The sequence below is a fragment of the Urocitellus parryii genome, chromosome 1 (genome assembly GCF_045843805.1).
Source record: "Urocitellus parryii isolate mUroPar1 chromosome 1, mUroPar1.hap1, whole genome shotgun sequence".
Classification (NCBI taxonomy): domain Eukaryota; kingdom Metazoa; phylum Chordata; class Mammalia; order Rodentia; family Sciuridae; genus Urocitellus; species Urocitellus parryii.
Genome location: NC_135531.1, coordinates 6,033,190 through 6,047,366, shown reverse-complemented (window position 1 = coordinate 6,047,366; position 14,177 = coordinate 6,033,190). Strand labels below are relative to the sequence as shown.

The window sequence follows — 14,177 nt, the reverse complement described above, 5'->3', positions numbered from 1 at the left end:
TGTTCACCCCAACCATGTGTTCTTTGGGGGAAGCAGGAACTGACACCCGATAGGCCTTTGTTCTGAGATGCCATTCCCCTCCCGTCCCTGTCAGCCCAAGTAGGACCTCCCATGCTAGCAGGCCCACAGCCTCCCTGGTCCTCTGCCCAGCTCTGTCAGTCCCCAGCCCACCTGTGCTGGGGCTCAATGGCAGGGGGCACTCTCTTTCTCTTTAAGGACTGTCTCCCTGCTCTTTAATTCTTTTTTTTTTAATAATTAATTCAGGAACATATCATTGGCATTTTAATATGTATTTTTCTAGTTGTCCATAGACCTTTATCTTATTTATTCATTTATTTATATGTGGTGCCGAGAATTGAACCCAGTGCCTCACACATGCCAGGCAAGTGCTCTACCACTGAGCCACAATCCCTCTTTAAATCTTTTGTAGTGATTTTAACAGGGGTCAGATGAGGAGAGGGGAATAAGAGCATATACTGAGTTCATCATATTGAACTGGAAGCTCTCAAGGGTACCTCTAAAAATATAAGAGCCAGTACTATGAGGTTTGTTTTTTTAAAGGAAGTCTCCTTTCCAAATGATTATTAGATAGTAAAAAAAAGGAGTTCCAAACAATAAAGAAAAAAAAAACAGAAAACAAGATAAAAGAATAGTGATTAGCCAAAGAATTTGAGCTAACTTATTAAATTGCAAAGTCCATCTATTATTTTATTTGAGACAACGAAAACAAAAGACATTTAAAAACTTCCAAGACAAGCAAGGAAATATCAGATGAATACCAGCTGAATTTGTCTATCAATAAAAGAAGTATGGCAATATTCTTATCAATGCAGAATTCAAGCCATGATACAATGAACAGGAAGATGATTTTGAGTTGATAACAGTTATAATGTATCAGGTAGGAAGTTTTGCAAAGCAACAGCTTCAAATCATAAAACAGAAAGCATTAGAAATGCAAGGAAAATCAGATGTGGAAGAAAAATAAGACTGTAGAGAATTTTAAAAAATATGTCTGGATTAATAAACAAGAACAAACAGTACACACTTAAGTGGGTTGTGTCATTGTTATAAAATGTGACTACTGTTTTTTTTTTTTTAATAGTAAATGCTTTATTTTTACTCTCCTCACCCTCGAACCTAAATTATGCCATGGCATAGATAAGTCATAGGGCTAATTCCTAATTTGGCAAAAGAGTATAATTAATATGAATAGTCTTAATACAAAAAATTAGCATTTATTAGGATCTTATGGTATGTTAGGCATTAGTCTAAAGACATTAAACATTAAAACTATTCAGAGGTTTTAATTTTTTCATTACATAAAAAAATTGACATCGGAGAAGTGAATTCTCCTAGATCACCAATTTGGTAGTTAGTTGAGCCCACATTTGAAAATAGGTCCAATAAAATGTGACTATTCTTTAAGGAATAAAGGAAAACTCAAAACCCACAAAGAAGAATATTTACAGAAAATAATCTCTACTCCATTTGCACATGAGAAAACGAAGAACAAAAAAAAAAAAACCCTAAATAAAATCCCCCAGATGGGTAAAAGGTAAAAATAATAATAATAATAATTCTGAAGTTATTATCCTGAGAAAACTTATGGCTCAAAGAAAATTTAACAAGTAAAACTGGACATTACTTAGGGTAAGAACTATAAGCACATTATTGAACTTTAGGAAATACAGTATTACTTATAAGAAATACACAGTCTTAAAACAAACAAACAAAAAAATGTGATTCCTAAGAAAAACAAATACAAACCTCAAAACCAGAACAAATGCAGTACCCCTTCAGAGCAGTTCTGGGTGGAACAGAAGCACCCATCCCAAATTAGGACCGTGATGAAGAGAAAGCAGAAACCGAAAAAAATAAGACATGCAGAGGCAATTGCCTTAATATGGTTAGCTTGGACTAAAAGAACAGGGCAACTCTGAAAATTGAATGAGAAAATAATCCACTAGACTAGACGACAAAATAGACACGTTCCAGTTTTCCATTGCCTTTGGAACTCTTGTGAAGCCCTCATCCACATTTCTGGTCTGCATGGAGGGCATCTAAAAATCTTGAAAGAAATAATCATTTTTTTATTAAAAAAAAAAAAAAGAAGAGGCAAAGAGGGCTGAGGATATAGCTCAGTTGGTAAAGGGCTTGCCTCACATGCACAAGGCCCTGGGTTGGGTCCCCAGCCACCACACACACACACACACACACACACATACACACACACACACACGGCAAAGACAAGACACCAATGGTTAAAGTAGAAACAAGACTTTATAATCATCCTAAAATAAGAGTGCTCAAAACAGTAAGCTCAAAAAAGACACTCCTGGTGAAATCACATAAGAATCTTGACAATCCATCTAATATTCAATATTGTTCTCCAAGTTTTCATTAGCAGAAGCAAATGACAGTGAAACAGTTTTATATGTTGCAAAACATGATTAATATATCTGTGAATGAGTATGATGGCAACACTGGAAATCCTGAGAAATAGAAAAATGAAAGGAAAAATGGACTATATAATTTCAGTAGCAGAGCTAACAAATACATTAGCTTTAGTTTATCCTAAAAAATGTACCACTGATCAATTCTCATTCACAGGAAACAAAATCAAATGTGTAAGAATAAAACCTTAACAAAAATGCACCAGGACGTGCTTTTGTTGAGTGATGCCGTTCCACAGCCCTGGGCACGTAGCTCAGCGGCTGAGGGAAGGCCCACCTGGCACCAGGAAACAGAGCCGGCAGATTTCAGGGCTGAAACCAACGCGGTCCTCCAGACTAACGACGAAGTCTACCACCCACAACTGGACTTTGAGCTGTCAGTTTACTCATCTCCTTAATGATGCAAGCTACAATTTTAGGAAAAGGCGGGCAGTGACATGTAAGACAGGACAGGATTTCTTCCTGAGTTAATCATTCACCTACTGGGTCTGGGGAGGGGGGCGGCAGCATCCAGCCCGTAGCTAACCTAGACTTTTGCACCCACAAGTCATTCAATAAAAGAGACATCCCTGGTGCCTACCTGTCAACCCAACTACTCAGAAGGCCAAGAAAGGAGGACTGCAAGTTCCAGGCCAGCCTGGGTGCCTGCGCAAGCTCCCTTCTCCAAGTAAAAAGCAGAAAGGGCTGGGCACGTAGCTCAGGGTAGATCACCTCTGGGTTCGACCCGGTACCCAGGGGGCGGGGAAGCTCCAACCGAGTAAACCTAACAGTGAGCACCTCTGGGTCTCAGTCAAGCACCTTCGCCCACCAGGTACACCTCGCGGACACACCCGCCCGGATCCATGAAGACCAGCTCACACTCCAGTGTTCCTGAGGATATCCAGAATATTTATTGCTTTAGGATTTCACGCAGTTATTTGGACAGAAAAAGAGCAAAGTTTATCTAACAACGAAATTCCCCTGCAAAAACACTGCTTTTTGTTACAGTGAAACAGCCACACCGTATAGTTTTCTGTCGATTCCAGAACCACGAGAGACCGCCACCCACCGCGCAGAGGAAGCGCTTTCTGTGGGGGCGCCGAAGGCCAGCTGAGCCGACCAGGCCCAGCCACCGGGCAAAACGGCAGCATCAGCACCACATCCTCCAGTTGCCGCTGGCCTCCGCGTCAGTGAGGCCGAAGCATCCAGCGGGAGGGACCTTCCTGCCGTGTTCATGGATTCTCACAAAGTCGCGGAGGGATTCAGGGTCCCCCGAGTTGGAGCTTTTGCTTCAAAATCTGTACTTAGGCAGTGGACACCTCTAACTGCTGTCATTTGTCTCCGTGTATCCTTGGGCGCATCAAACTTAAATTGTTTCAAGATTTTGTTGTGTTATATTAAGAGATACAAGAAAAAAAGGGCCTTAGAAAATTCCAGTTCTTTCCAGACTAAAGGAAGAAAAGAGCCATGCAGCATGTGGAGGCACCTGGGCAGTGTGCAAGGCTGCCCGAGGCTGAGTGGCTGCCCCCGGCCCACTTTCGCCTCCATTTGCTCTTGTGGAGCAGCCCCTGCACCGCCCTGCGCTGCTGGGCCTGGGCTGGAACAAGTGCCAGATGCCAGGGCGCAGCCTTAGTGGCCTAGCTCCCCGCTGTCCTCGAACCGCCGCTGTCCCCACCGGCGGGCCTCTAGGGTCTAAGTGTGCAGACAGCATTTCCCCTTGGAGGGGGGCTGGGGAGGGTCGGTCCACACTGCCCCTGACCTTGAACCCATCAACACAGGGAGCTGCAGAAGGGACAGTGAAACCTGCTGCCCCTGAGAAGCCATCAAAGACAGCTGTACATTCTGGTCTTACACACATTAAGCCCAAAGAGGGAAAGCAGTGACTGAGCAGTTATCAGCAGTAGTTCAGAAGTCCTGAGCTGGAATGCAGCCCGATCCTTCAACTTGGATTTCAGTTTGATAGGCTTATAATTAGGCAGATCACAAGGGTATGAGGAAAAAACCAGCGTATCTTAAAAACAACAAAAAAGCAGGGAAATTAAAGAGATGCTCATTTATAAGGTCCCCAGAAAAACATCACTGAGAACTTCCAGTTGAAGATGATTTCATTGACAACATGTTCAAAGCAAAAATGGGATTATAATTTTTCTGAACTTTGGATAATCTTCAAACTTCTCGAGATACCACCTAAAATAAGAAAAAAGAAAAAGAACATCATTTGGTCCCTTAAACGTTTCACAACTAGTAAAAGCGATATCTTTCATTATTAAGAAATATTGAGACTTAAAAATCATAATAAGGACCTTGGCATTTCAAATACAGTTTAGTTTTATCAGTATCATGAAAAATTACACATATCTGAAGTTTGGTCCAGAGGTGACTTGTGCAATTAATCTTTCCACTGGGAAGGAACTGACCACCATACCGGTACTGCCTGTCTGCTCCCAGGGCAGTGCATGGACTTGGGGCAGTGGGGCAGATGCACGGTTGTCCTTTCAGGTGACCTTGACACCAGGTCTGAAGAGAGGGCAGCCAGCCAGTGCCAGGTTCTTGGGCAGCTCTTAGGAAGGACTCAGGATAAACTGGGAAAAGGGAATTGGTGTGGTCTGTAACTAACCCTGTGCTCAAAACAAACAATATTTCCAGTTTTGATATGAATTTTATCAACACAGGCATACTCATTCATTTGGAGGTAAAAGCCAGTTGGGAAGGCTAGCAAATAAACAGATGGAATAAGGATTAAACATGATGTAAGGCTGGATGTGGTGATGTGTGCTCATAGTCCCAGGTCTTGGAGTTTGAAGAAGAGGATCCCTGAGCACAGGAGTCTGAGCCCAGCCTGGCAACAGCAAGACCCTCATCTAAAAAAATGTGTTTTTTCCCCCCGTCAAAATAGAGACATTATCAGAGAAAGGAGTTCCCATATGCAGCCAAAATCATGCTGGTGTTGCCAGGTTGCAGAGTTGCAGGGAGGTGCTCGTCAGCAGGGAAAGGAAAAGGAAAACAGGAACACTCAAGGGAGAAAGGAGGGTGGGTCCTCTGGTGGATGGTGAGGCACCCCTCCTGCCCTCCAGTTCACAGAGGGTCCGGGAGGTTTCCAGACAGCTCCGCCCAGGCCCACCTCTTGACTTCTGACCGACAGCTGGGCTGCCCTGGTGTCCCCAGTCCCCACTGTGGTTTCGCTCACAATGGGCAGATCTTAGTGTCACCATGGCATGCCAAAGATCCAAGACCACTCTGGGGCACCTTGGCCCTGCTGATGGGTTCTAACTGGAACTTGCTTCATAGATTTTTGTGGCTGAGGGGCTGTGCTTGAGTCCTGGAATCTGGTCTGTGGAAAGGTCACAAAAGTCCCCCTCCAGGGTAACCGTGCTCTTCTCATCATCAGCGAGGAGTCTCTAGGGCCCTCGTGTCTCCTGCACAGCAGGCTATTTGCTGAGGATGTGGCTTATCCCACTGGAGCCAGGCAGGGCCAGAGGGGTCTCAGGCAAGTTCCCCTCAAAATCAGCAAGTGGGGTCAGCTCAGTAGGCCTGGGCCAAAGAACCACCCCCAACCTCACATTCCCCCACACAGGTCTCTCTGCCACCTATTAATGGGAAGCATTTAGCTTTTTGTTAATGTGGCAGAAACACATGAAGACAATGGCTTGAAGGTGACCCAGCAGAATCCTGCCAGTTTACACAAATTGAACTCTGTAACCCACAAAGATAGACTTCAACATGTCCGACTGCCACATTTACTTTCCCATGCTGGTCCATGTATCCAAAAGGCACAAGATAAGAACAATTCCGAGACGTTGGTCAGTCCCCAACAGAACAAGTGTCACCTCCTTGGCAGGAGGCCCAGTGACAACAGCCTCTCCAGCTGTATAGGTCAGTGATGACCTTGATGATGACCCTGGATGATGAGGTGTCCGCTTTTCAATGAGGCAGGCCGTGAATAACAAAGTGGCAAATATGAGGAAGCACATCCCGGACAACGCACCTGTCATTGACTGAAGGCCCCACAGGTCTGCAGGGTCTGGCCATTCACCGTGTTCCTAAGAGCCGCCCCATGAGATGCCTGCACAGGGCACTCCCAGAAAAGATGGTGGTTGAGTACGGAAGGTGACACAGCGGCCCTCAAAGGGCAAAGGCAGGGCAAACAGGACGGCATGTGTCACCAGAGACAAACAGCACGTCACCAAGTCACCAACGCCAGCATCCCTGCCCCCAGCTGAAGCTGTGAAGACTCCCTTCCCCGTGCTGCCGCAGGCCGGGCTCCTCCAGAGGCCAAAGGGGCCCTGAGAGGTCACAGCGGCTTTGCTGCCAGTCAGCTGGGATGCACTTCACAGAAACCACCAAACAGGAGTAAGACAGGCTTTGTTAGGTGAGGTCACATGTTAAGGCTAATAAAATGTGACCATGTAGAGATTTTTTAAAAGTGGCAAACAGCATGACTTCTTTTTCTTTTTCTTTGCCTAGCATTACCTGGTGACTTATAGGACCCTGAACAGGGCTGACTTTGATCTCTGCCTTGAATTCATTACTTTTAGTCTAAACTAATGTTCCATGGCCTTTGGGTTGAAACCCAAATAGGCCACCTAACCAAGGGATGCCCATTCGCTACATTATTTATTTTTTGTGGGGCTGGGGACTGCTCATTAGTTTTGGATTATGCTAAACCTGAGATCATTCTTGAAATTATTCTTGAGAGCAGTTCTTGTTTTCATGACTCCCAGTTCAGTGCTCCCAATTTCTCTCCCATGTCTTCCTGGGTGGGCTTAGCTCTGAGGTCACTGAGTGATTAGCAAATGTTTTTCAGGCTTCACAAACCGTGCTTCCTGCATTTGAGTCTGATGAACGGAGGCTGTGGGATTAGGTGAGCCTTTTGTAAATATGTTGTTGTCTGCCCTTGTTTTTTCTAAAGCATCACCCCATCATCCATAGTGTCTCAAAGATGTACTGAATTAGTTTTTTAAAGTGACATTAAATATAACACATAGGTTAGCATTTTTTTTTAACTTCAGTAGGGTTATTCCTGGCTGGCCTCAAGTTCAAGCAAAATGACATGCCTGTACCAAGCCCACCATGTCACAGAAAGCTGCAGATGGTGGCCATCTGCACAGCCCTCTGCTAAGCATAGCTGCTCCAGGCTGGGGAAAGAGATAACCACTTCCTTAGAATTCCTTTAAGTTTCACCCTAAAGTGAGAGTATTTGTCAGCAACCCACCACAGCTGATCCAGTGTTCCTGACCTACAAATTGACTGTCAACACAATATTTATGAATTTAAATACCAGTTGTCATAGTTAAAATTTCATTGTCATCCAATATTGTTTCTAGAACATTACAATAAATATAGTACAAGAAATAGCTCCATGGAGTGCTTTATTTTGAAATCAATTTGATGGTTTAATTAGTTGAGCTTATTGGATTGTTTTTAAAAGGATAGCTTTTATTTTGTCCTTAGCTAATGAGCCCAACATTTCTGAACATAAAAACTGATTAAATTTTTAGGATTTTAAAAATGATTTCACACTGATAGGAATTTAAACAGCAAATGAATGACAAAGAGTCCTTTTGCAACACAGGACTCTAAAAAGAACACCTTTGGGTTTTCATTAAAAGAGGTTTTCATCTGGGGAGTGGGATTATTTATTTTCCATTTCTATTGGCTTCATATTCAAATATGGAGAAAGATTCTCCTGCTCCATCTTCCTCTGAAAAAACTTCCTTATGACAGACATGGCAAGCTCTTGTTCAATCTTCCCCTGATCCAATCTTAAAAAGTGTCAGTGTTATTTCATTAGTTTTTATTATAAGAAACAAACCTTTATTTGCTTTTTCATACCAAATATTGCGAATGTGAAGAACTGCCTGTTCCCCCGGAGGTGATGACGGCCACAAGCGGGGCCCTGGGAGGTCCCTGGCCCTGGGCACCCTAGAGCCGCAGAATGGGCACCAGGCTAGCTGCCTCCCTGTCACTGATGTGACCTGAAACCCGGCTCTGTTTGGCTCATTTTCTAAGACTTTGCTAGGTGTATTTAGTAACATTGGACCAAGCCTTCCACTGATGAACGCAGGCTGCGGGACTAGGTGAGCCTTTTGTAAATATGTTGTTGTCTGCCCACATTCTTGATTTTAATCTGTGTTTCTACCTCAGATCTCTGAATCACCTGCTTGGCATTGAACTTGACCATGGATTCCAGCACCACAAGCTCACAGAGGCTATGAATGTAGTAGAGAAAACAGCTGCGCTGATGAGGATCCGATGGTCCCTCATGCTGAGCCACACAGCGGGCGTGGTTCCTGTGGTCGTGCGTGGTTTTATCCGTGGTTAGCTAAAGCAAGGCACACACTGGGACTCGCAATGCAAGTGAGCATAACACTTCAAAAATCCAACCTGAAATTGTTACACTAAGATCAAAGAACAAATGAAAGATGGTACAAGTGTTTTCAGACTTACTGGTGATGATTATTTGCTCTGGCCAATAAGATACAGAAGGTGAAGAGAGCAAACGCCCCGCCTTGGAGGGACCAGCTGGCCAGCGCGAAGCCACACCACTCCACGGTTTCCCCAAAGTAGTTGGCTCCACTTACATATTCAAATAAGCCTCCTAGACAAAACAGACCAAAATAGTGCATTTACCACAACATAATACCACTCAAACGCTGACTTCAGAGACACTAGTGAATACTGATTCAGAGAATACAAGTTCAACTGTGGAAAAACACAACTTTTAAAGAACATGAAGCAACAAAACGCACTCCACGTTAACACTCCAGTGCTTCACACCGCAGCTTCCACGGTGCACTGCACACCTGCCTCAACGCCCGGCTACGGATCCACAGTTATGGTGGGAGACAGCCACACACCAACTGACCAGCTCAGCATCAGGCTGACCACACCCGGGCAGCACGGGGACACAGCGACCCAGCGTATCAAGGAAGATGTCTCTAGAACTCTTGACTGACAGTGACGAAACGTTCACCTTCGGGGAGTTTTGCTCCTTCACTTATCCAATCTTCACAAACACATGGTCTCCGTCACAGTGGTCCCGCTGTGGGGGCTCAGCAGCCCCTCCCCCTTCACGACCACAAACCCCAGTGTGACAAACAGGAGAACCTGCAGCACAGACAGGGCCAGGGGCCTTGGGGTGCAGATGGGAGGGCAGTCACAGAGACTGGCAGGGAACAGGCTCACAGAAGGTGAAGGTCCCCCCAGGCTGCAGTGAGGGCTGGGCCAGGATTCACTGGGGACAGGAGCAATTGAGTATGGAAAGGGGCCATAGCAAAGGCCCCGAGGCTGCAGAGCAATGGCTGCTCTCCACTCCAGGATGTGAGGGAGGAGGGCAGCAGGCCCAGTGGGGCTGCTGGGGTGGAGGAGGTGGGTGTGGCTGTGGCTGGTGACAATTTCAAGTGCACAGAACTGCTCAAAGATTTCACAGAGAGGCCTGGCTGACCTGCTCCCGACTCTTGCTCACCACTGTCTCCCAGGCTGTGAAGAAAACTGAAATTATGGCATTTGCAGGAAAATGGATGGAACTAGAGACCATCATGTTAAGCGAAATAAGTCAAACTCAGAAGGTCAAGGGTCGTATGCTTTCTCTCATCTGTGGAAGCTAGAAAGGGAAAAGGAAAAGAAAGATGGGTGTAGATGTCATGAAAATCAAGGGAAAATCAGTAGAGGAAAGGGGCTAAGGGGTAGGAGGGAGGGAGGGAGGGAGGGAGAGGTGCTGGGGAGTGATATTGCCCAAATTATATGGTTCTATTGTGTGCATGTAATGTCAAAGCCCATGACAGGTACAACTATACGCACCGATAAAAATGTGTAAAAAAACTGAAAAATCTGATCACACCTGAAAGTCAACAGAAACTCCAGTGCTGTGTGGAGCCGTCATCTCTGGGCTCGCAACGACTGAATGTATAGGGCCTGGCCAGGGACATCCATTCCTTCAAAAGAGGAATGGGTCTTGCTGAGCTGAGACAGAAAAATGCTTTGACAATTCTTACTTGAGGAAGGCAGTGAGGGCGTAAGTTGGTAACACTGTGCTCTTTACTTTTTTGTAAGCTTGAACACGTAATTTTAAAATAATGCCAATGTCTATTCACTAGTCTCTGGTGATAATTAAAATGTAAACTTATCAAACACAATGCATGAAAACGTAACACGCTTGTCTAAAACCAGGGTGGCATGAGTGTCTGCAGAGGCCAGCTGTTTTCTAAAGCTGTGTTCCCTCTGAGCTCTGGACATCAGGGCCGTCACACTTGCTTATTAACCTATTTCTGTAACTGCCTCCATTTTCTACATAGTTTTGTCATAATTGTATGTCTCTCATCGGCAGCTAAATCCCAGAGGTGGTCGGGCCTTGGCACCCCCTCTGTAAAAGCTACCTCACCTAAGACAGCCAGCCCAGGCCAGGGCTAGAGGGGAGAATGGGACCAGACATCTCGGTCCACATTTTCATCAGTGACCTTTCCCTACAGATAGCAATATATACAATTAGCTAAAACAAAACAAAACCCCATATATGGGGCTGGGGGTGTGCAGCTCAGTGATAGAGCACTTGCCTAGCCTGTGTGAGGCACTGGATTCAATTCTCAGTACCACCTACAAATAAATAAATAATAAAATCAAGGTCCACTGACAACTAAAAAATATATATTTTTAAAAACCCATAAGATCGACAGACCCTTAGCCATGCTAACGAAGAGAAGAAGAGAGAGAACTCAAATTACTAACATACGGGATGAAAAAGGCAATATCACAACAGACACTACAGAAATACAGAAGATAATTAGAAAGTATTTTGAAACCCTATATTCCAATAAAATAGAAGATTTTGAAGATATTGATAAATTTCTTAAGTCATACGATCTGATCTGCCCAGTTTGAGTCAGGAAGACACACACAATTTAAACAGACCAATAACAAAGGAAGAAATAGAAGAAGCCATCAAAAGACTTCCAACCAAGAAAAGCCCTGGACCGGATGGGTATACAGCGGAGTTTTACAAAACCTTCAAAGAAGAATTAATTCCAATACTTTTCAAGCTATTTCAAGAAATAGAAAAACAAGGAGCTCTTCCAAATTCATTCTATGAGGCCAACATCACCCTGATCCCGAAACCAGACAAAGACACTTCAAAGAAAGAAAACTACAGACCAATATCTCTAATGAACTTGGATGCAAAAATTCTCAATAAAATCCTGGCGAATCGAATACAAAAGCATATCAAAAAAATTGTGCACCATGATCAAGTAGGATTCATCCCTGGGATGCAAGGCTGGTTCAATATACGGAAATCAATAAATGCTATTCACCACATCAACAGACTTAAAGACAAGAACCATATGATCATCTCGATAGATGCAGAAAAAGCATTCGACAAAGTACAGCATCCCTTTATGTTCAAAACACTAGAAAAACTAGGGATAACAGGAACTTACCTCAACATTGTAAAAGCTATATATGCTAAACCTCAGGCTAGCATCATCCTAAATGGAGAAAAACTGAAGGCATTCCCTCTAAAATCTGGAACAAGACAGGGGTGCCCTCTATCACCACTTCTATTCAATTTAGTTCTTGAAATACTAGCCAGAGCAATTAGATAGACAAAAGAAATTAAAGGCATAAAAATAGGAAAAGAAGAACTTAAAGTATCACTATTTGTGGATGATATGATAATATATCTAACAGACCCAAAAGGGTCTACAAAGAAACTGCTAGAGTTAATAAATGAATTCAGCAAAGTGGCAGGATATAAAATCAACACGCATAAATCAAAGGCATTCCTGTATCTCAGCAACAAAACATCTGAAATGGAAATGAGGAAAACCACTCCATTCACAATATCCTCAAAAAAAAAAAAAAAAAAAAAACTTGGGAATCAACCTAACAAAAGAGGTGAAAGATTTATACAATGAAAACTACAGAACCCTAAAAAGAGAGATAGAAGAAGATCTTAGAAGATGGAAAAATGTACCCTGTTCATGGATAGGCAGAACTAACATCATCAAAATGGTGATATTACCCAAAGTTCTCTACAGGTTTAATGCGATGCCAATCAAAATCCCAATGGCATTTCTTGTAGAAACAGATAAAGCAATCATGAAATTCATATGGAAAAACAAAAGACCCAGAATAGCAAAAGCAATTCTAAGCAGGAAGTGTGAATCTGGAGGTATAGGGATACCAGAGTTCAAACTGTACTACAAAGCAATAGTAACAAAAACAGCATGGTACTGGTACCAAAACAGGCAGGTAGACCAATGGTACAGAATAGAGGACACAGAGACCAATCCACAAAACTACAACTATCTGATATTTGATAAAGGGGCTAAAAGCATGCAATGGAGGAAGGATAGCATCTTCAACAAATGGTGCTAGGAAAACTGGAAATCCATATGCAACAAAATGAAAATGAATCCCTATCTCTTGCCATGCACAAAAGTTAACTCAAAATGGATCAAGGAGCTTGATATCAAATCAGAGACACAGCGTTTGATAAAAGAAAAAGTTGGCTACGATCTACATACTGTGGGGTCGGGCTCCAAATTCCTCAATAGGACGCCCATAGCCCAAGAGTTAATTACAAGAATAAACAAATGGGACTTACTTAAACTAAAAAGTTTTTTCTCAGCAAGAGAAACAATAAGAGAGGTAAATAGAGAGCCTACATCCTGGGAACAAATTTTTACCCCTCACACTTCAGATAGAGCCCTAATATCCAGAATATACAAAGAACTCAAAAAATTAAACAATAAGATAACAAATAACCCAATCAACAAATGGGCCAAGGACCTGTACAGACATTTCTCAGAGGAGGACATACATTCAATCAACAAGTACATGAAAAAATGCTCACCATCTCTAGCAGTCAGAGAAATGCAAACCAAAACCACCCTAAGATACCATCTTACTCCAGTAAGATTGGCAGCCATTATGAAGTCAAACAACAATAAGTGTTGGCGAGGATGTGGGGAAAAGGGAACACTTGTACATTGCTGGTGGGACTGCAGATTGGTGAGTCCAATTTGGAAAGCAGTATGGAGATTCCTGGGAAAGCTGGGAATGGATCCACCATTTGACCCAGCTATCGCCCTTCTCGGACTATTCCCTGAGGATCTTAAAAGAGCGTATTATAGGGATACTGCCACATCAATGATCATAGCAGCACAATTCACAATAGCTAGACTGTGGAACCAACCCAGATGCCCTTCAATAGATGAATGGATAAAAAAAATGTGGCATTTATACACAATGGAGTATTACTCTGCACTAAAAAATGACAAAATCATGGAATTTGCAGGGAAATGGATGGCATTGGAGCAGATTATGCTAAGCAAAGCTAGCCAATCCTTAAAAAACAAATGCCAAATGTCTTCTTTGATATAAAGAGAGCAACTAAAAACAGAACAGGGAGGAAGAGCATGAGGAAAAGATTACCATTAAACAGAGACGAGTGGGGGGAGAGAAAGGGAGAGAGAAGGGAAATCGTATGGAAAAGATAGGAGACCCTCAACGTTACACAAAATTACATACAAGAGGTTGTGAGGGGAAAGGGGGGGGAACAAGGGAGAGAATTGAACAACAGCAGAGGAGGTAGAGAGGGAAGATGGGAGGGGAGGGGAGGGGGGATAGTAGGGATAGGAAAGGTAGCAGAATACAACAGACACTAGTATGCCATCATGTAAAAATGTGAATGTGTAACCAATGTGATTCTGCAATTTGTATTTGGGGTAAAAATGGGAGTTCACAACC

General features: G+C 43.4%; 1 protein-coding gene across 1 annotated transcript in view; it reads right to left on the bottom strand.

The window, feature by feature from the left end:
* Positions 1-2,582: 2,582 nt before the first annotated feature.
* The window catches only part of Srd5a1 (steroid 5 alpha-reductase 1), a 36,851-nt gene continuing 25,256 nt past the window's right edge, over positions 2,583-14,177 (bottom strand). The window contains exons 4-5 of the mRNA XM_026397068.2: positions 8,880-9,030; positions 2,583-4,619 (exon numbers count right to left, since the gene is read on the bottom strand). Of these exons, the coding sequence (XP_026252853.2) occupies positions 4,553-4,619; positions 8,880-9,030 (218 nt within the window). The 3' untranslated portion in view covers positions 2,583-4,552. The remainder of the gene's footprint in view (positions 4,620-8,879; positions 9,031-14,177) is intronic.